Source organism: Anomalospiza imberbis, chromosome 2 (assembly GCF_031753505.1).
Source record: "Anomalospiza imberbis isolate Cuckoo-Finch-1a 21T00152 chromosome 2, ASM3175350v1, whole genome shotgun sequence".
Lineage (NCBI taxonomy): Eukaryota > Metazoa > Chordata > Aves > Passeriformes > Viduidae > Anomalospiza > Anomalospiza imberbis.
This window is the reverse complement of record NC_089682.1, coordinates 66996400-67020260: the sequence shown is the minus strand read 5'-3', so window position 1 is coordinate 67020260 and position 23861 is coordinate 66996400. Positions and strand designations below refer to the sequence as shown.

The following is a 23861-nucleotide window of genomic DNA, read 5'->3' as shown; positions in this document are numbered from 1 at the left end:
TCACAATTACTTTATTTTAAAGCCCACTTTGATGGACCTGTTAGCAGTCCACACTAATATTTTATATCCCATCTGGAATTTTCCTAAATCACTAATTTAACTATTCCACTTTTCTATCATTAATATTACTCTCTGAAATTAACAAGCTCTTATTAAAAAAAAAAAAAAAAGCTGTGTCTAATAACTGATACATAAGCCTCTTCTATATAAATGATTATTACTTCATCCTAAGAGTATGCATTATTCGATCTTAAAACTCCTTCATGTTACCTCTCCTGCAGCTACTCTAAACAAGTATTTTATTGGGACAATGTCAATAAACAGTGTAAGACATCTGGTAAACATAATTTTATCTTGTGTCTAATTGTTCAGTATGAAGCACTGTTCCTTCCTAAAACCTGGTACAGTTCAAATAGGGAAATATTTAGAAAACGTAACTGATAAGCTCAACTGAATAATTCATTTATTCTCCTCTTGGTAAAATTACACACTAAGCTCAAGACTTAATGGCAAGCAGCTCAGTAACAATTCCGTTCATGCTCAGCTGGATCAGCCCTTCAATTAAATTTCTTTCATTTCAAGGTAATAATCAAAACAGCTGACAATTCAAGTGATATCTTCACATCCACATGCAAATGCAGTATTTCTTAATTTACCTTTTAACAGGAAAACCGTGGCTGCAGGAACACAGCCCTAAATTAAGCTATTAAAAGAATAATATTCTAAACTTCTTGTATGGATGAAAGATACTATTAATGCTCAACTCCAGTTTTCTCCATTATATTTGCTGATATTCTTCAGCAGCTTTTACCAATTCACAAAAAAACAATTCTTTCACTACTATCTTTAATAAATCAAACACAACTTATCCTTTAAAATTTAAAGTAATGCTAGAATTGTTCCTTTCTATTTTATTCCCTTACTTCATGGATTTGCTGCCACATTTTCAGATAAAATATTTTCTCAATACTACTTTTTTTTCCCCCATACTTCTTCCAAAACATCCAGCAAGCAGATTTAATTTCAGTGTCCTTCAGTCAGAAGACATGAGGAGGCCTTTGCTTGACAGTGAGATATTTACATTTTCATTCTAGTGGAAACTTTATTCTAGTCTTGCCCCATCCTAAATTTTTTACCACAATTCCTACTGTGAGGCATCAGAAGTTAATATGTCTGATGCTGTTTAGCATCAACACTAACTAAAGCTTAGCAGATCATCTCTCAATCTACAAGTTCTCAGCACATTTTAAAACTTTTAATACAGGAGGAATTAATTGCTTAAGCTGAACAAAACCTCTCCAAATTTTCCCCTCCCAGAATCACCATGATCTCAGTACCAAGTAAGCAAGAGAGTAAAGAACACTCATGATGAAACAGCAGTTTATTTCAAGCAAAGGGCGTAAGAGAACTGATTTGGGTAAAAAGGGGTTTTTTCTTGCTCTCCGAGACATGCTGACCTCTGGGAAGATAAAACTTACGCCTTTCTACATAAAAATATTAAATGATCTTTTAAAAATTCATCCAGCAAGGTCCAGTTCCTTCAGAAGCAGACTAAAATAGCTTCACACTTCAACAGTTAATTCCAATGTGCTCGACATACAATCCTATCATGTAACAGGCTTGGCTAAGAGCTGAACCTTGGGCATGATGCCCAACCTTTACCAAGTAGATGCCGCAAACACAGATCCTAAGTATATTTGTGATGTGTTTTAAATATGTAAAATCGGGGTAAATACTTTCAACATTATAAAACTTTCACCCTGACAAATATTTCAAAGCACTGAGGTTATCTTACATTCAAATACCACAAATATCAAGGCAGTACCCACACAAAATTGCACCTGCATATCTCTTCTAGCATTTTCCAAATCCCATGGGGACTCTTGTCCTATTCCTTCTATCTCCTTGTGTTCGTAATTTCTAACTTAGCCCACCACAGTGATGCTTAGTCCAACTTTCAATACTATTTCTGCCTAGCTAGCTAGACATCCAGTTCCCACCTGCTTTCAGCATCCACCAAATCAAGTCTCCAGCTCTAGGCTTGACTTTTAGCACAAGCTTAGCTCACCCCTCCACTCAGCACACCAGATGCTCCCCTAGGTTGTAAAACAATGGTTTATGTCAGGATTTTTGAAGTATGGTGTTATCTTCCTACTTGCTACAGCATCTACAGTGAAATCCAAGCAAAGATGAAGGGATGCTGCAAACGAAATAGAAAAAAGCAGAGGAAGCAGAACATGGAAATCTAAAAATGCAAAAGATTCTTGTGATCATCCTCCTGCAATGCTAAGTGTCCAAAAAGTAAGTAATGAAAAGCCCTAAGCAACAAAGATGGGTTTTGGGTGTGTGTTAGATCCCCAGTCAGTTAAGTCCTTACTTAAAACAAACCTTATCAGACCAGAAAAAAAAGACCAAAAAAAATAGATTCCTAGGTCTGCTTCTTCCAAAAGAAGTTTCTCATATACTCCAACAATAAAACAATTACATAATTTTTGAGTCATGCAAAAGCCACAAGAATTAGTAATAAGTGATTTTTCATGTCTTCTCTTAAAAAGCTAATGTGCTACTAGCACACAGCTGAAGTTTCTCTTCTCAAGAACTATGTTCAAGCAAGCAGATTCCCTTTAATCATTGTATGACCTCTGAATGGTCCAGACATTACAACATACTCCGTCACTGATATCAAAACTATTTAATTTCTAAAATTCAATTTAAAATGTTTTGGATTTTTACTTTTACTTATTTCTATTAAGGAAACACTTTCTGAATCATTTTAGGAACCATGTTCTGCAGTTAGACATAGTGCAGATAAGTGAAAAGTGATGCTATTTAAATTAAGTCTGTTTAAAACCAGTGTTTCAACAAAAAATGAAGATGAATGTAAGCATGGGAGCTTACACAATTGTTGGTGAAAAACTATTACAGCTACTGCAGGCATACAAGTTGTAGAAACCACTTGAGAAAAACCTGAAATGCCATTAGGTTAATATAACACATCACCCAGCAGCTTGGCAAGTATCAAACCTTTAAGAACAAACTTTTATTGTTACTTTTTTGTGCCTTGCAGCAGACAATTTAATATCCTCAAATATCCCAGTAACATCCGTAACACTTCAGCAGCTCCATTTTAGACATTCATATCACAGGTAAGTTGTAATGGCATACACTAGGTACAATTTTACTATACATATTTTTTTCAAAGATATAAAGGCAGAGCATTTTAATGCTACATCTTTATATATATAGCTATATCTTTTGTATATATGTATCTTTTCATATATATAGTCAATTTCCTTTCTTTTTCTACTTTCTTTTCTTGGACATTGTTTCCCAGTTTTCCCTTTTCAGACTACCCAGAAATTACAAAAGTTAATAATAAAATTAAGGAAAAAACCTATGGCTGAATATTATGAAGTCATTTATAATTTTCCCAAGTCGGTCAGGGAACTGTGCCTTTAAGCCTGTTCACCACTGGCTCTTCTCATCAAACACATACATGGAACTATCTTTCCCCTAAAAATCCTTGAAACCTTTGGCTGTAAGCAATAGTTTGGATATACAACATTTTTAGCTTTTCAAATCTATTGTGATATCATTACCAGGGCAGGTGATAAGGGGCACATAAAGGGCAACAGAGAATGAGTAGAAGTTGAGGGCCTCATGGAGATCTAACTGGTGACCTTTTAGTGTCCTGCAGAGACACTAAATAGTGTTTTGAACCTTGAAACTTTTTCATCTAGATGTCTCTCAAGTACTACAAGAGCTACTCATCTATGTTCAATCTTAAAATCTTAACGCCTTGATCACCTGAAGTAGAACATAGGCAATATGATGCTTCAGGAGATATGTACTTCACCATTCAAGAAAAGTTTGGGTTTTCTTTTTATTTTGTTAGTTTCACAAGGCAGATGTATTTTCAGAGCTGCAAGTTATTAGACTGATGGTATTTCCCTTTGCTTACTGTAGTAATTAAATTGCACTGACATTAAACGGTTTTTCTTAACAGGTTTGACCTTAAGAATGTTGAAGTCTTCTTCTACAACAATCCTTAGGTGTCATCCAGTATATTAGCTACTGCATTCATCAAGGGAATGGAGACAATAAACTTAGTATCTTCTCTATCATCAATACTTTCCCCTAAAACACAAGGTTTAATATTTTTTGCTTATTCATCAATTTTGTTTGTTTTTAAGATATTAACAGTTTATTTCAATACAAATGGTCAAGTCAAGAAGCCAGCTTTGTACTAGAAACAATTTTTTTAATAATGTCTTTGAGAAAAGGATGCTGTTATTGAGCACTTTGGCTGGGAGCTGTAAAGGCAAAGCTGAACTTCCCCCACAGTTCATTATCTTCAGGAGTATTGATTCCTGGATGAGACCACACTCACCGTTCAGTCAGCTCTGCTGACTCCTACTAGTACATCTCAAGCAGCTGTGAGAAAGCAGGGACACAGTAGGAGGGAAGATTAGGTGACAAGCAAAAAAAACAGCAGGAGTAACAGGCAGTGAAGGCAGAGATGCAAAACTACTTTGGAGCATTATCACCTAAAATAAGTGGCACTTCATGAACTCCGTGACCAGGCATCCATGTTTGCCAATGCTACTTTATGGATACAGATCCAGCACACCTTTAGGCTTAATCCTCAGATCAACAAAACAGAAACGATTTCTCCATGACAAGCATGTACTGAAGAGCACATAGGTAAATGCTGACAAATCTCAGCAATGTGTATCTCACTTAAAAAATTTTATTTGAGAAAGGTTTATTTTCCAGTTGGCAGCTTTAGGGTATTACCAGCAAAAGATATTGTTGTCAAACAATTGGTCACACCTACTAAAATGTGGTTAAAAATACAACATTAGTTTCATTTGTTCATAAAAGTCAAAATGTAGTGAAGTATTGAAACATAATTTTAGGTTTGCTAGCCTCCCTGGAAAAATAAACAACAGAACATGTATTTAAGTAAGCAGGTCCCAGCAAAATGTAATAGCAAGTTTTTTAATGGATGTTCTACACATACTTACAGGTTGAGCAGACTAATAGTGCTCTCGCCACAAGCTCACTGAGTAACTTCCACTTCTGCCTCACTCTGGAGGTGACAACTGGAATGAGAATCTCTGCAGGGACGTAGAACTGAATCGAGTATGTCACAAAAATCCCAAAGGAGTACAGAATTTTTACAGACTGATACAACCTGTTGAAAACATTTACAGTCATGTAAGTATGTAAGCTGCAAATTTTCATTAAAAATTAGCTTGATAATGGCCCTAAGGAGATACACATATATGTACGAAAAAGTATTTTTTCCCCCAGCAAACATTAATATAATATTTTAACTGCCTAAGAAATTGCAGAAGATATGCCAACTAGAATAAAACTTCGAATAAAGGGCAGACATCCATACCACTGTTATTTGTGGCTGATTAAAAAAATGACAAAGAGCTATCCATGCCTCCAACAGGTTTAGATATATGCTTAATTCATGCTGCATTAATTACAAGCATTTATCATTACTTGCAGAAAACTGACAGAAATTGAGTCTCTTTGTATGATTTTCTTTCTATGGACGTTATAAAAATTTTGGGTGAGGGCTTGGTTCATTGCTTCAGTCCTTTAAAATATGCTCAACTGAAGCAAAGCCAACATGCGTAACTAAGAAAATGAAAAACAGCAGCAAGAGTAGGGAAAGAACAAATAGGACCTTGATCTTTGTATCTCTCAAAGCCTGGCAGGGGTCACTTAAAGGATTCTCTCTTCGAGTACCACAGTCTGTATCTGTATTAGTAAATAAAATTCAGCCAGGGCCGCTTTTGGCCCCTTATCCTGAGGCCAAATGGCACGGCATGGCAAAAATTTTATCTGTACAGCTCAGCTTTTTTCCACCGTACTTTCTATGATTCTATGATACGAGGAAGAAAAGAAAAATAAGCTTCAACTAAAAATACATTTTGATTAATAGGTCTTAAATTATCTATATCAAAGGTTTGACCATTACTGTACACAATGTACAGGGATTCAGGGAATCTCCAAAGGCACATTCAAATGGACAGAAAAGCTATTGCATCAACTTACATGCTGACATAATGGTGTAGCTAGTTTAGAAGCTGCTGCTTTTGACACATATCTTTTTGACCACTGAGCAGCTTTTAGAAATTTAGAGGGAACAAAAGTTCTGTAATACTGTCTTTATTCCTGCAGTTTAGATAGATTTTAGCTGGTTAAATTTTAGCTGACCAGATACCCAGAATTCACCTCTACTCCTCAGGCTTCAGACTACCCCAAGCCTTTACAAAAGTAATTTCTACAATATATTCAAATACAGGATTAGTAAGCTGTTGCTGTAGAGCAGGACGGGAACGAAAATGACTCTAAGTCGAAGGCAAGAAAATGAACTCTAATTTATTTCAAATGCACCGCTCTATTTATAGAGAACATAGTGCGGATTAATTTCATGGGTCTTAGAGTAAAAACATCTCACACCATTGGTGTGCAGTGAATGACGCACAGTGGCAGAACATATCTATAAACAATGTGAACAACAAGATAGATTAGAGAATTATTTACATTCTTTCCCAACTGTCTCCCAGGCTCTCGCCTGCTTAGAAAACCTTCTCTTTTTCTCTCTGACTGAACTGAGAATATCCACAAGTAAGCATCTCCATTACACTATTTTTCTACAGCTCTATGAAAAATTATTTTTTTAATTTTCAAAATTAAAAAAATAATTTTTACATTACTGAGATGATTTTACTAGTAATTTAATATTATATTCCAATCAGAAAAAGATGACTCCTTAGGCTACCTTTTAATAAAAATATAAATCATTCATATGTGCTAAACCCCTTTTCAATTCGTCATTTTAGATTTCATTATACTCATTTTAAGGGTAGAAACATTGGCAAGCAGTGCAAGAAAACTTGCAGAACAGAAGAGATAGACCAAACAGAGCAATAATTATGCAAAGCCTTCACTTGAACCAGGCCCATGTGAAGTCTTGTTGAACTTCAATACACCAATGTTCGTATGGTCTTTAACCTTTGGGATTCACAGTAAGGGAACTGTTGCACAAAGACTCACTTGTATCTTAACAAAGAACAGACAGTGGAAAGAACCTTCATATTCAGCCTCAAGAAGACAAGAACCCAAACGAGAACAAAGAAGAAATTTTTTACAATGAGGATAGTGAAGCTGTGGATGCCCCATCCCTAGAAGTGTTCACAGGCAGGTTGGATGGATCTTGGAGCAGCCTGGTCTTATGAAATATTTCTCTGCTCATGGCACAGGGATGAGAACAGATGATCTTTAAAGGTCCTCTCCAACTGAAACTATTGTATCAATTTACGAGACCCAAACCCAGGACACTAACAAGTACTAAAGCAGAATTTTCTATAATTTACATCTGCAAATACTGAAAACTACTCTAAGTCAATTTTCAGCATATTCTAAGTAATATATTATGCTGAGTGACAATATGTACTTCCAAACACCATCTAAAATAGAACAGCATCAAGACATTTATCCAAAAGCACCAATCTAGCAGGATTTTAATACAAGTAGTCCTCTATTTAAATTAAACTTAAGAACTGTTGCATCCTGGGTTTGGGTTCAAATTATCGGTTTTTTCTTCGTTAGTTTTCCGGCTCTGTGTACCCTCGTGCACCTTCCGGGTTTCCCCCCGCCCCACCGTGGGTAGCTCCAGGCTCCCTGCCATTGGAGTTTTCCCCCTGTCACTCTTGTAACCACTCCCTGCCTACTCCTGTGGTTTCCGTGCCCATCACCCCATTCTCGTGGTCCCACTCGCCCCAAAGCCCCGTGTCCGCCCCTGCCGTGTTCCCATTGGTCGCTGTAGTACACATCATCACCACGATGTCTGTAACTATTGGGCGGGAGGGCTCCCCGTCCGCCCTGTCCCTCCCCTATTTCATCCCACTCCGCTCCACGCTCAGGGCCATTTTCATCCGTGCAACGTTGGGAGCGGGCTGCAGCTTTTCCACCGCAGCTCTCGCAGCCAATAAAGCATCCAGCCGCCACGTGGACAGACTTGGACGAATTCCCGGCCTCTTTGTTTCTTCCCTCGCACCGACAACGAAGCACGGCCAGCAGCCCACCCTGGAGCATGGCAGCAAAAGCGCCCGGGAACTGCGGCGAGCCCCGGCCCCAACGAGAAGCTGAGATGCCCAAGCCGGGCGCTCAAGAGCTAACCAGGGCCGAGAAAAGTAACGCAAAGCTGTGAAGAACTTAACTAGTCTAGAGCCTCTGCATGCCTTCCAGTCAATTCATCTGTGAGGACATCAAATAAAACTCAGAAAGCAGCAGAATTTTTATTTAACTTTCTTTATTAGGAAAAGCTTATTTTTAAGACAGGGGCCGTCCAGCTGGAATTAAACATATAAGCCAAGTCTAACTGCTTAGATACATTCCAGGTCTTTCGTCTGACTGTCTTCTTATGAAAAAATTCCTCTGATCCTTGCAATTTCTCTTGTTCAAACTGGCAACTTACTGGCTTTCTGTGTGAGGACCAAATAGCAAAATACTGTCCTACGGTTCACTGGAAATTTGTTTGGCTAGCCCAGTTAATTGCAACCATTTGTCCTTCAGTACTGTATCAGGTAGACCCACAGTCCTGCACAGCAAGGGCATCATACATCACAATCCCTGAGCGCACCACTGAGTTGCTTCTCCTAATTTTGTTTGGTGCTCTGGGGTACTCTCCAGGGTAAGACAAAAACAGATGACTTTGTTAACTGTGGATATGTGCCCTGAGTACCTTTGAGGTTATTACACTTATAATGCCAAATTTCAACCCTATAGAGCACCAGTTTCCATCTCTTTTATTATCTGTTTCCTTGCATTAGGCCTGCAAAGCCATCAGCACAAATATCATCATCATCACATTTGCACTGTAGCCAAGAGCTATTTGAAAACTCGTATGTGAACAGCTCTGTTAGACAGCAGGGATGCAGAATAAAGTTCATTCTGTTGCTTGCATGAGCACAATAAAAAGCAACAGTGAGTAGCAACCTTAGCTTAATTCCACATTCCTCTCACTCCCTGTTTTTTAATAACACCTCTCCTTAAGGCACAAATAAACCCAAAGCTACCATTTAAAACAAGTTTTTCACTAATCTTATAAACAACAAGGACTGCCATGTTATATTAGAAATAGAAGTATTTTTCCTTTCAGCTGCATCACACAGAATAATACAGTAAACATTTGCAGATTTCTGGTGGGTTTTTTTCGGTTTTTTTGTCAGAGAATCACAGAATGGTTTGGGCTGAAAGGAATCTCAAAGATCATCAAGTTCCAACTCTCCTGCCATGGGTAGTACCTTTCACTAGATCAGGTTATTCAGAACCCCTTTCAGCTTGGTCTTTAACACTTCCAGGGATGGGGAGTCCACAACCTCTCTGGGAAACCTGTTCCAGTGCCTCACCACCCTCACATTACAGATTTTTTTCCTAATTTGTAATCGAAACTTGCCTCCTTTAACTTAAGGACATTCCCTCTTGTCCTATCACTACATGCCCTTTTGAAAAGTCCCTCTTCAGTTTTCTTGTAAGCCTCCTTGAGGTATTGGAAGGTGCTGTAAGGTCTTCCCAATGCCTTCTCTTCTCCAGGCTGAAAATCCCCCAGCACTCTCAGCCTGTCATAGGAGAGATGCTCCAGCCCTCTCATCATCTCAGGTTGCCCTCTGGACTTGTTCCGACAGGTCAACATCTTTCTTGTGTTGGAAGTCCCAGATCTGGATGCAGCCCTGCAGGTAGGGTCTCAGCAGAGCAGAGGGGCAGAATCCCCTCTGTGGCTCAGCTGTCCACGCTGCTTTGGATGCAACCCCAGACACAACTGGCTTTCTGGGCTGCAAATGCTCATTCCCAGGTCATGATGAGCTTTTGATCCCCCCACACTCCCAAGACTTTCTCCTCAGAGCTGCTCTCAATCCACTCTCTGCCCAGCCTGTATCTGTGCTTGGGATTGTCTTCCCTTGCTAAATTTCTTGTGTGTGTACGTACAATGAAGGGATATAAATATATATGATGAGCAATATCCCCAAATATCGGAAGGGAAGGGAAGTTCTGGGAAGTTCAGGGAAGGGAAGTTCTGGGAAGTTCAGGAAAGGGAAGTTCTGGGAAGTTAAGGGAAGTTCTGGGAAGGGAAGTTCTGGGAAGTTAAGGCAAGGCAAGGCAAGGCAAGGGAAGGCAAGGGAAGGCAAGGCAAGGCAAGGCAAGGGAAGGCAAGGGAAGGCAAGGCAAGGCAAGGCAAGGGAAGGCAAGGGAAGGCAAGGCAAGGCAAGGCAAGGCAAGGCAAGGCAAGGCAAGGCAAGGCAAGGCAAGGGAAGGGAAGGCAAGGGAAGGCAAGGGAAGGGAAGGCAAGGCAAGGCAAGGCAAGGCAAGGCAAGGCAAGGCAAGGCAACGGAAGTAAGAAATAGATGAAAGTTATAGCAATGAAAAATCACTCATCCTTCAGGACATTTTTTATACTCTCATGTATTAAACACTGGAATCAGTCTGGCAATTAAACAAAACTTCTTAGGAATATTGAAAATGCATAGTTCACATTGATTCCAAGGAATGAAAAGGAAGAAAAGAAAGTGAAAAAGTAGCACTTAAAATTGAGAACATTCTTTACATGTGTTCTCCTCTTTGTCAAAGAATAAAGAAGTCAGCATTCAGTTCATCAAAACAGGGTTTTTTTCCCAATAATTTGAGATTTCACTACTTTAATAAGCTACTACAACAGATATTGAAGAAGTAGATGCAAGTATATAACGTGTAAAACATTACTTGATCAGAGTGAAAACATTAAAATACTTTTCAGCTTTAGCACTTTTGCACTGCTGATGCACCTAATTTTAGGCCTATTAGACAAAAGTATTAAAAAATATATATTAGAGAATAGTTATAGTACATCCATCCACAGACAGATACAAAACTAACTATACAGCAGTTGAAATCATCTTCAGCATGTGACATGTGCAGCACTCATAACAGTTAAAAAAATAGCTAAATAAAAAATTGTAGTGTCCTTGAGACACTGGCCAACATAAGCTTCATTCTCCTGATAGGAAGTCATCATATACACTATCCATGGACTTGGACTTGAGCTACAAACCAACTCATCTTTGATGTCTTCTATTCCATTTGTTCACCTGCTAAACTCAGTGATTACACTAAAAAAAGGGCACTATATTACCAGGATATCCAAGGTAAAATTAGCTCATTTCAGAACTGCGTGACAGCTTGCTGCAAACTGCATATTCCCTCATTCAGCATTCCTGGAACTAGCTCCTTCTAGAGATGAAATGCTTTAATATCATTGATCAGCATTTAGAATATCATTGATCACCCTTCATATGCAAGTCCTTTTAATGTGGAAGAAATGACTGGCTAGGACCACAGCTCTATTGTGGCTACATTAAAAGTCTTAGCACCCTGATGGCACTGAGGCATGGGACAACCTTTCCAATGTTTCTGCCTTCTAGGTTACTGCTTTTAAATCACAGAGGCACTTACCACTTATCCTGTGGCAGGTTTAAAGTTATGCTGCCTTTGACTTCATCCCCAAAGCGCATATACCCTAGGGTGGCCAGTGAGATGTACAGTGCCATAACTATTGCCATCCCAATGTTCAGTGCCTGCGAGAAACGTGTGCTGTCCTTCATTCTGTTTTCCAATGGCAGTACCTGGAAATACAGGGAGACTCAATCACATTTTATGTTCTCAGAGTAAAACTACTTGTCTCCCCTCTTTCAATGCCAACTTTCAAAATTCAGGTTATTTTATAAATAAGTAAGATTATTCTACAATAATGTTTTACCGCCTGGATGGTCACAATGTTTCCTGTACGCAACAGAAAAACTTGGTTATTGAAAAGTACATATTTTGGTTGGAAAAAACCATCAGTGTGGAATTATAAAGCAATATTTTATAGGTTAGAAAAACTGCCCAGAGAAACTTATGGTGTTGAGATGAAAATACATAAGCAATGAGAGTAACATGAAATTTTTTTTGTAACAAAATTTTTCAGAATCCACAGATATTTTTCCTCTTCCTGTCAGGTATGCCTGCACTGGCAGCCTCCATCACAGACAAATCTACTGACACACAAGCTCACCCTCAGCACAAAGCCTCAGCCGTCCCAGCAAAGAATCTGGAGTCCATGACTACCAGAATGCAGTCCCATGCTCTTTTTCATCTCTCTGACAGTAACGGGGCCAGGCACACTAAGCTCTGCTTTTCTCAAACATAGTGCTTTGAGCCTCACATAGTCAAGCCATCTCACTGGGCCTGCCAGCACTTCAAAGTGAAGACACAGGCATTGCAACCATTACTGCATGAAGTTTGCTGGGGATTGCCTTCTACTTGCACTCTACAGCATTCAGAAAAATACACTCAGTAAGCTCAAACTTAAGTTTTTAGACACTCAAGACAAAATTTCCAGGCAAGGCAGTAAAACCAAGTGACAAGCTCACATACTGGTCTTCCCACCTTCAATTTCACCAGCTAAACAGATCCTTTTACATCATTAAAACATTAGCTGAAGGTACATGGATACTCCTAGACAAGCACACTTTCCCCACTTCCTTCAGGAGAACCATACAGTCATCTCAAATACTCAATATGAGATACAGTCATCTCAAATACTCAATATGAGATACAGTCCAAGATTAAGACACCTAATACTGTATGTCTACATCTAAGCGAAACATCCAAGCTTCTATTGATGCCTTAGGATTTTAGCTTTTCTATTTTTCATATATTTGTAATTCTGCAATTCTTTAGTGTATAACTCTAAACTCCACATAGAGTTTTACTGTTTTCCCATTTTGGTCAGACAAAACAATTCCTCTCTAGGCATGGGAATCAAGGACACCTTACCATCTCAGCCCCAAGAGACATAAACAAAAGTGAGTTGGGAGGCAGCAATCTTGGGGTAAAATTACTTCATTACCTGAAGCTGGAACTGGAAGATTAACTCCCAATATGCAAAAGGACCAAACTTATAAAAGTATGGAAACCCATGATCTGTCATTCATTTTTGGATGTAGCCCCTGTGGGGGACTTCGTCTGCCCTAAATGCACCTGAAGGCCCTTTAATAAATATAACCACTTTTTATTCTCTTAATTTTGTCTGGCCTTTGTTTTTAGGTAGTCCCAAAAAGGCATCACTATGATGAAATTAGCTAATGCAGATCTAGGCAATACAGACAGTGGAATAAAGTTCACAGTTCAGCTTATCTTTCAGTAGACATGCAGGTTATATTTGATAATGGCACTGTTAATTAAAGAAGCTTGTCACCCCGGTTAGGACTTATGTCATATCTAATACAGACAAACAGTCTCAGAGCAATAGGGTTGCCCTGTAAAAGCTAGTGTTCATCATACAAAATTGCTTTTTGACTGAATATTTACTAATTAAGCAATATGAGTTATGAAAAATGCAGGTTTCATCCACTAATTAACTAACAAATTGATATATCTGAATTGCTGGCATATTATTTTCTATACAGTAATAACTCCTTTCCTCCTAGCCACCCACTGACATTTACTTCCTGACTTTTAGTAGCATATCACCACTGCCAGTCTATACCAAATGGCCCTATTTCTCCTATATTTCAAATCCCAAAAAGTAATTTTACACTTGGGAACTGAGAGGTTCCTAAGAAGGTGTACAATTAGAGGCAATTTTCATTCCTATTCAATTAAAATGCATTATACATGTTAACTTCTTTATGTATTTCAGAGCCTCCACTGCTGATGTTGTTCCTCCAGTAAAGAACCTGAACTTGACTGTAACTTGATCTGGTGGCGAATGCAAAATTTAAACAAAGAAGAGTTTCAAAAATTAAATCAATTTTTAAATTAGTGTTGAGCAGCAGGAAGAATACAAAAAGAGATGTGGTCTGTAACAGACTGGCCAGGATATCTGCCTTTTAAATCTTTTTCTATTTTAACAAAGTTCTTTTCATAGGCAGGCAAGATTATCATAGCATTCTCTATCTGAAAATTAGTTCATAAATGAAGTAAAGAACTAGTGGCACATACTATGTTCAGTGTGCTTGAGTCCAAAGGAAGCATTGAAATTTTCTTTTTAAATTTCTAACCATACTGAATTTTTTTATCTTTAGCATTAAACCCAACCAGTTATCGTTTATTCCCAGAAGACTCATATTTCTCCAAGAAAACAAAAAATTAAAAAAAAATTAAAAGCAATTTAAAACCATTATAGGACAATGCTCTTAAGCATACACACTCTGACTTTTAACTATCCACAAAGCCAAGTTTACTCATTAAATGCAATGATATAATTTCCTGTATACTTATGTGTAAATCAGAATAAAACACACCCATTTAAACTCATGTTATCATATCATCAACCTGTCTTTCACATTACAACTATCATTTTTGCTGAGTGTAAGGAAATGAGACACTAAAAGAAATACAGGATAATAAGACTTGTGGTGAGAGATACATTAACATATGTAGACCTTGAAATTATATTTTAAAATGTTAATTCCTCCCAGTTTATCCTTGAGTTAGTATCAGGACCACATGTGCCTCCAGGCTGAACAGATGAGAATGCCAGTGCAGCCTCTCATGCATCACTCAGTCCAGGTGAGAGTGTCCCTGCCCGGCTCAGCTCGAGCCTTCCCAGGCTCAAGTACCCTCACTGAGCAGCAGCAGCAGCAATCTCAAGACAGTTGTCATTGCAGGAGATGCTTCCCCCGTAAAACTGAACCCCAAAGAAATCATGCAAAGAACTTGAACCAGGTTTGATAGAGTATCCAGTATCACCCACTCCAGACAAGCTAAAAAGTTCTGTAACTCACAGGATTAGCATGACGCCGAGTAACAACCTATTATGTGTATATTACACAAACACCCGGCTCCCTGAGCTATTGAAGCCTGTCAGGATCCAAAAGATCAGTGGAGTGTTCACAAGGAGACACAAGGAGACAGGCTGCCAGGAGAGATGATGTGAGCCAGTGCTTGTTCTGACACTGAGTCACTGGCGGGCAGCTACTGGATAGGTCTTCACTATAAAATTTCTTTCCAGTCCCTGCACAGCTCCTCTTGCAATGACTTCAGAAAACCTAACATTTCATCTGAATGCAAAAGACAAGGTTCTTTTCACAAATGCTTTTTAGTTCTGGTTTTACTGCTGCCTTTCTGGAACCAGAAGGTGAGATGAGTTAAGATTCAGTTTCAAAGATACATTTTTTTAACCTTTATATTTAATGACTCTCTTCTGTGCTTCTGATTTCCATGCTGTACTTTCTTCAAGCTCTTTCCCCTTCACTTCACGCTAGTCCCTGTGATAGCCCTAAACACCTATGAAATCAGGTATTTCAGACTAAGCTTATTCCTTTCATAATTTCTCAATTTCCATCCTTTTTTTTTCTCTCCTCACTGAGTAAAATCTCTATCATTTTTCTCTGTCAGCTGCTTCACAGAGTTTTTCCTACAATTTTTCAGACATTTGCACACATCACTACTATTATACTGCTTGAAACTTAATATTAGGTTCTGTCAGTAACAATCAACCCTTGGCTTCTTAAAATTGCAAAACAAGCACAGTACATCTTGCTTTCATCCACGAAATAAATTCAAAACTACACATAATTAACTGGCAAAGAATCATAACTGAACGTTTGAAATAACCTGGCTAATCTGGTATCATCCATTATGCAAAGTGCTTTCCCCTTCATTTCAAGCTGCTTGAAGTAGGTATAAACATCCCCAGTAACACCATTAGCTCCTCATCCCTTGCCTTGAATATCCTGCTACACTCACAGTCTTCCTTCAAATAAGCTGCAGGGGACTGCCTAATTTTAACCAGAAATCTCTACTGTACTTTTCATATAACTGCACAAAAAAATAAAAAAATCCACAAGAGAATTTGACCTGCAGGCAATCAGATAAACTTTTATTTAATTTTCATAGCCACTGAAAGCTAATCTTGTAATGGACAGCTTAAGAGCAGACATGCTTAATGTTTAAATACATACAGTCACCTTTCCATGTCTCAAGAAATCCCATTAAAATGGCCATCCTTTATCCCCTGCACTTTTAAAGTAAGTATATCAGATAGACAACTGTATAGAAGTTTTGACTGGCTTAAGCTAGAGACAACACAAGAGTTTTGGAAAATTAAAACCAATATATTTATCAATTTACTCAGGGTAAAAAAATAAAATCATCTCTTATCATGCCCTACAGCAGCAAAATAAAGCCCTGTTCAGTCAAAGCAAAAAAATTGATAAGAAAGGTATTCAAGATATGTAAACCTAAATTCTACTACCTAACCTCCAAAGACAAAATATTAAATCCTCAGCAGACAAATGCAGTGCAAGCCTGGCCCATTCCTTCTTGTCTGCAGAAGGTACCAATGAATTCATCTGTTCACTGAAAGACAGATTTACAACCACACAGCCTATGGGGGATCTGTCTGCCGAAAAAGTATAGTTACCTCAAGTAAAATAATAACAACAACATACATCATTATTATATTGTCATGTTTGCTTGCCTGTCCTAGTGCATCTCCTCTTGCACTGCGCAGAAAAAGGCCATGCAATATTTTGAGCAACAGGCTTCTATTCCATCACTTTTAGATACATTTTTAAAGCTCGCTGTCTTTAGTAAGCTACAGAACATCACTATTTAGAACACGTACAATAAACAATCCAATTTTCCTTAACAGATCCCTCATGACTGCAAACAAAAGGGCAGCTACTATTACCCAAGGAAAAATGCAAGCCAAATGGTGACTGTACATCAATTTTTATAGTAAAAGTTTTATATGAAATAAATAAATCCAGAAGACAAGTTCTCACTACAGAACACACTACCTTCTGAAATCTGCTGAGCAATTCCAATCACTCCAAAAACCAATCTCCTCAGACTCCAGTAAAGCCCCTTTCCACTTGTTTCATGAGGAAAAATAATTACTCACCTACACAAAAAACCAAACCCAATCTACCACCCTATTCTGACGGCCTTGATTTAACAATGCTTGAAGGATTGTGTAAATCTTACCTAGCTTGCCGTCCAAACATTGCACTCTCCAGGGGTTCTTTTTTTCTTTTATTATGTTCAAGAGTTTATTTATCAGTTTATTATTACATTTATTTAATCTTTAGCTTGCTCTGAAATTTAACAGAAGCTCTGCAAGTTTGTATATTATCATGTCCTATGTGACTTTGTGAACCAAATCCAAAAAATTTCTCTCCAATGAAAACTGAAAATGATAAAGCAGTATTTTTGTTCAGTCACCAATATTTTAAAATATTTTTAAATATCTGTCCTGTCAAAATCACCGAAGTGCTATATGCTTTGCTGGCCTTTACAACAGTATGTAGTTTTATCCAGCAAAAGATAAATGCTAATAGAAAATTATGTTTCTAATTTATCAGACAGTTCCGGCCCCCAGTCATTTGGACTGCAGCTTACACACTATACAGTACTATGGTCTAACATGCTCTGTATAAGTTATGCTGCTCTCAAAATTTCCGTAAGGTAAGTGATAAAAGAAAAAACTACCTAGAAATGCAAGTGTTGCTGAAGGGTATATTTCAATCTACTGCAATAATACATAAAGATGTAGAATATGATTGTGTATTTCTGGACTCTTTGTGGCTCAGGTAAAATGAAATTTCCCAAAGCTGCAATGGCATTTAAATGTTTATGCCAGCCAATGATCAAACCCACATTAAATTTAAGTCCCCTTAAAATAAGTTATAATGATTACTAAGTTCTCACCTATCCCTACCTGCTTCTTTGTAGGCAAGAGACAAAAAATTTACAAACTTCAATCTGTTTCAACGCAAATGGTTTAAAATAAAATGTCTTCCCAAAAGGTCTTTTGTCTTTTACCTGAAATGCTCCTCCACCCATACGATGCTTTAGTTTCTAAGGGGACACAGAACAAAGTATACATATATTGCAAGGTCCTGCATGGGGCTGTGCAAATTTCAATACTGTAGAAGTGAAAAAATAAATTACAATGGTTTCCACTGAGGACTAAAGAGTATAACAGGAAATAAATGAGATTAAGGACCTAAACAATTTTATAACTCTAAATTCAGAAATTTCTCTGGGATAAGGAGCCTTGAAAATACAGCCATGTACACTCCTGCATCAACAGTTAAAAAACAACAGGACCCCAACACAGAAAGTGTTTTGCATGTCACATCTTACATTTTACACGGCCATCATTGAAAGAAATAACCATCCAATTCTGAAAAAAAACCCAGTCAATCCAAACAGAAGGAAGAGAAGACACTGATGATTTTACTTTCCTTAGAACAGTTCCACACAATTCAGCTTGCCCTGAAAGCACACCACCTTGACAGCTGCACTACTCATCACCCTTCCCAGGACACACCCACACAGCTCAAGCACAACACAAGGCAAAGAATACACAAAGACAAATTGAAGAACACACACCACATCACTTCCTGCTATCATCTTCTCACTCCAAATACCCTCACCATTACAACATTTTCCCTTTCGACCTCTCCCATTTCTTTTAGGATTCTTTCTTCTGCTGCTCCTGACAAATCAGTATAATTTTTCAACCACAATGTTTATTAGGGAGCCATTACTGATGCCTGCAGAACTGCTCAGCAGTACATTATTAGGGCTCTCAACTCTGGGACAATATGTATAAAGAAAAAATTTTAGGAAAGGTATTCTTCAGTGAACATTCAAGAACATTACTGAGTTAAAAATTCCTTTGACAAAATAATAGGTTTATTAATACCTAGTATTTTCAGCCATATAATAACTTTTTTCCAGCTACTGTCTCCATCATCCTTGATTCAATAAAACTAAATTTACAACAGATTTAACTTAAAAAATAAATATATTGGCAAAATATTTAAGATGTAAACTATAACTTAAACTTTATTTATTGTTACACATAGACAAATGTGCACACACTGCAATGCTACTTTCATCAATGAAAAGCCTGCACCGACACTATTATAGACAGTAAAGTTAAGATGCTGCTGATTAAATGACAGACATGAAAGTCTAAAACCAAGGATACAAGTGTTTATTCAAGCTAGCTGCTCTCTCCAGGAAAAGTTATTAACATTTCTGCATCTTCAGGGTTATATTCAAAACCTTTCTTACATCATGAAGACTTATATTTAAATACTACTTGGAGAATTCCATGCACAGCAGGTAAGTGCTCACTCAGAACATAACAAAGGAAATCTTATCAGACCGTCACAACTAAGTTCAAAAACGCTGCAGTTTAGAAGACTTACAGAATGATGGGCTAGGGGAACAAAAAAGCTGGCTCCAAAAAAGCAAAATAAACTGGATAAATATTCCTGCTTGAAATTGAAAACTATGCTTCTTAATTATATGTAACATCAGCATAAGTAGTTATGTGCATCACTCTGCCTCTACTACATGTATAATTGAGGCAGACAAGTCTTCCATCTAAGACAAGGTCACATTTAAAAGGAAAATTAGCTTCTGCACCTCACTGAAGCTGTGTCTCAGCCCCCAAAACCCACCTGCCATAAGCTGGCAAGGCAGAGCACGACAGCTTGGCACTCTTGTCACTTACTCTTTGCCCCCTTCTCCAAAGTCACCACCCACATAATGATTAAGAAAAGTGTCAGGCAAGTAAGCAGTAAACTCAAAATGCCTTTGTTCTGCAATTGTGTAAATGCATATGTATCTTAGGTTTTCTAAAGGAAAAGACACATTTGAATGTTGCAATCATGTGTGTGGGATGCTGCCTGAAAGAAGGCTATCCTAGGGACCTTCTGTTTGTGTTATTAAGAATTGCCTTTAAAATAAAAAGTAATAGAAGTACAATATGTAAAAACCAATGGTTCTCCAGGGTGAAAGGAAGTTTTTCCATTCTCAGGAAGGGCAGATTACTGGTAAAGAATATTTAACTTGATAAAGAGGTGATATCGAGTTGTCTGGTACTTTATCAACATTCATCTGAATTGGGCAGATGAATATTTTCTACAGTTTCTGATACAACATCTTTCTATCTGCTGTATCTAACAACTTTCTCTGTTTCTAACACATTTGCTCATAATCGTTTCCTAATTTTGCACAGTGGCTACAACACACTTCTTGCTGACACATCTGAAGTCCACATTTACCATGAATGTTTAGTAACAGGTCATCTCCACAGTCATCAAATCCAGCCCAAATACAAAACATGCTTGTCCAAATACAAAAACATTCTCAGACAACTCCCACCTTTCATATTTTGAGGATACAAGCCTCTGCATCATCAAAAAGAGCACCAATGGAATTGATATACCTTGGTCCAAAGAGCTGATGCCACAAGTAGATTTAGATGATGTCATGTTACCTGTTAAATGTCTGCTTCTGATAAATACAGTTTGGTCTAAAGAACAAGGGAAGCATGCCATTTGGTTTCTTTTTTTTTCCTTTTTTTTTTTTTTTTAAGGACAATACTAATCTGTCTAAAGAGTTTTTGACAATGAGAGGCTTTTATCTCAAAGCCACAGGCCTAACAAGCTCATCTGCATTACTTTCAAAATCCAAATAATGACATTTTAAAATGATAATCCACTTAGTTTTCTCTTCTTAAATCTTCTGGAATTGGTTAGCTGCTGCCTAATGTGATTCCAGAGCCTGTCTTCTGGTATACAAATACTGCCCTATCTTCAGCTGCAAAGCTGTGATATCCAAGTTCAAAAGCAGTTTGAATAGACATCTTCAAGTAATAGGCCAAAATATAAGAAGTCTTATTTTCCAAACCTGAAATTAATTTTGGAAAGTAATGTTTTTCTCTTCACTAAGCTAATCTGTCTGCAGCACTCAACAGGAGGGAAAAAATCATACTCAATTGTAAAAACTGCAGTTAACTTAGCATATTTATAGGTAATGACTAAAGAAAATTATATTACTTGTTTGAATATTATGATTCTATTGCATCTTTCATCCTCCTGAAGCTTATTATAAAATATCGCTTTCACATTTGGATTTGGTTTTTTATATCTAGAACAAGAAACCCAACCCGACTTTTGACGCAAAATATTCGTTAAGTGTAACCTGTATTACATAAACACAACATTATGCAAAGCTATTACCTGCACACGGCAATGCTACAGACAGAGCCAAGCCTGAGAGCGTTGGCTTCCTCCCCTCTAAAATGGGCGTTCAAGACTCTTAATTTCATTTTGGACAAACTTAGTCTAAAGTTACTTTTAATTCAGTAACAAAATCTCACATTAATTTTAAAATCAGGCCTACTCACCTCTGGAATACAAGAGGCACTCAAACATGGTTCTTACAAAATAATGTTACATGTTCTGTGAAAGACATCTTCACTCTACCACATCATCCACAGCTCCTGTATTCAAGAAGTGCCATTGGTACTCCCTTCTGTTCTGTGGCCTGAACACCAGCCCTGTGCTTTGCCAGGCAGCATCATCTGGCACAGGGAACCCACAGCCAGAGAGAACCAAACTACGGAGGGAAAGCAGCAGCTGCAGAATCTCCCAGCCCCAGCACAGTCCTGTATTCAAAAAGGTTCACTGAGGGCTGAAGATACATTTTCTCCACTTCGAAATCAACATTCTGCCCGCTGAACCGATATCTTTACTTGAAGGCTTAAACAAAACCAAATACCTTATATGGTTTATTGCATCCACTTAAGAGTACTGCATTTCTGTTGCCACTGCTATTCCACAAACTGAACTGATGCCACCAGTCAGTAGGATTTTCACAAGATCACCCTGATTATGTTAAATTCTAAACTTACAAGTGATGAAATCCCAAAGCAACTCTCAACACTATGAATAGTAACCCTGAGACTGACAGGACTGAGCTCTCAGCTGCTGTTTGCTACCCTGGGGTCACTGGGTGTCCCTGCTGCCAACTTCTCCTGCTCCCACACAGTAATGATCCCTACCCAGCTGTCAAGACAGCCACCATTTGCAGCAGCAACCTTAGGCCAACCTGCAGTAACCCTGTTTTTACAGACATCTCTAAGAGGCAGCAACTAAATGAACAGCACAAGCAACTGACTGCAGCACTTCTTAATCCTGTTACAAGCATCACTCAAAGTGTAGCATGAATTAAAATTAATCAGCTCTTCAATAGCACTAACCTTATTCCTGCTACAGCAATTGTAGGAACAAAAAAACTACCTGCCTAGACTTAAGCAAATTGCCAAAATTGTTCAAACCTGCCATCAAATAAGAGTCTAGATGGATCTCACAGGCAGATATGAACAGCTCAATTAATCACATTAATATCATCAATTCATCATATTAATTGTTTTTATTTTAATGAAAAATATCTCAAAATAGTTTTATAATACTGGTTGATGAAATGTTTAAACTAGCTCTTAGTACTACCCAAGGGTTACTTTCTAGACATTAACTTAGTTTCTTTGAGATTCTATATTTCAGTTATACATAGGCCACATTTGAATTATTACAGACTCAAGTCAGTAAAACTGGGGTTCTTCAAGTACATTTATTTAGGGATCGACTATAGCCAAAACAACAATATTCCAAATTCCATACTGCAGATTTTCTTACAACGTTATAACAGCTAATCAGTCCCAAGCTAACAAAAAATTTTAACCAAAACCCATGTTCATACACTCATCATCTGTAAGACAAACATGGTCTCTCAAGATCAGGAAGAAAATTCTAGTAGGAATCTGCTGAATCATTGCAGCCCTCTGAAACATGTTCCATTTAGTGAACAGGTCTTCTGTTTTATTAGTGTCACTAATTTTTATTAGTTACTAATGAACTATCATCATATTTTAAGTGATGACAAGTGCTAAACCAAAAGAAAAAAAATTAAAATATAAATATATTTTGGAATAATGGGATAAAAAAACCCGAAACAAGCATACTGAGGGCAGTTTTCCTCTCTTGTCAGGTTCTGCTTAAGATGACTGCACCAGCCCAAAACCTCAGAATTTCATTGCCCCTTTTCTTAACACCTAGTAATGTGTCAGCTGTCAAGATGAGAATTGGCATAACACACATTCAGATTCAAGGAAAAGGAAAAATGAGACCTCATAACTGTTATGCCAACTTATTGTGTAAAATTAAGCAATCAAAATCAACTTTTCTGAGCATTAAGACCTTAAGGCTTCTGTTTATAATGCCATGTTTAGACAGCTCCACAGTAATATGAGATATTGCAAGACATTCCAGAACAGAGCCTAAAATCAAGTCTCTAAAAACAAGACCAAGAGTACGTAAACCCATTTTAAGTGCCTGCAGTCAGACAGAGTAGACTAAGGAGCCAATCTAATTAAATGGAGCTTTCTTTTTCCTTACCAGAACAACTCAACCACATGGATATAGGAATGACAGTAAGATAGGGGGTAACAAAGTTACCAAACACCAGCTACACAACAGGTTTATGATGGTAACTTCCTAAGCTTTAATAACTAGTTATCAATTAAATCATTCACCAAGAATTACATGAAATACTAATTCTGTAAAGAGGAAATGTCTTGTTTTGCTTTGCTTCACTTATCTTTTTTTATTTCATGCTTCATCAACTTTGTTTAGTTTTGATTATTCAAATATATAAAATAATTTTTTCTTCAGATCTTCTCTAATGTGAATGCAAATACAGCATAAAGATGCACAGCAAACATTCAGCATGCCCAAAATATCCCTGAGAGGCAGGGACATCTTAATATCATTCTGCATGTAATGAACAGACATAAAGCTATAGATTTTCACTTTCATTTCAGTTTGTAAAGGTAGCTATGTTATATTAATGGTTTTGTGTAATGTAAGCACACACACAAAATGTATTGAACCATAATAAACATAAACATTTAATTAGTTTGTAAACACTAATAACAAGGTGAAAAC

The 23861-nt window shown here is 37.6% G+C and overlaps 1 protein-coding gene across 7 annotated transcripts in view; it reads right to left on the bottom strand.

Moving 5' to 3' along the window:
• Nucleotides 1-23861, bottom strand: part of SLC36A4 (solute carrier family 36 member 4) — an 89102-nt gene that overhangs the window by 40478 nt on the left and 24763 nt on the right. For 6 of the 7 annotated variants that reach the window (XR_010996347.1, XM_068181519.1, XM_068181522.1 and 3 more), the window contains 2 exons: nucleotides 11515-11684; nucleotides 5028-5197 (listed from right to left, as the gene is read on the bottom strand). Coding sequence is in view for 6 of the 7 variants with exons in the window: in XM_068181519.1 (XP_068037620.1) it covers nucleotides 5028-5197; nucleotides 11515-11684 (340 nt within the window). In the remaining variant the exon portion in view is untranslated. Of the gene's footprint in view, nucleotides 1-4240; nucleotides 4435-5027; nucleotides 5198-11514; nucleotides 11685-23861 lie in introns of those variants that run through there. The other variant, XM_068181524.1, reaches the window with a different exon arrangement.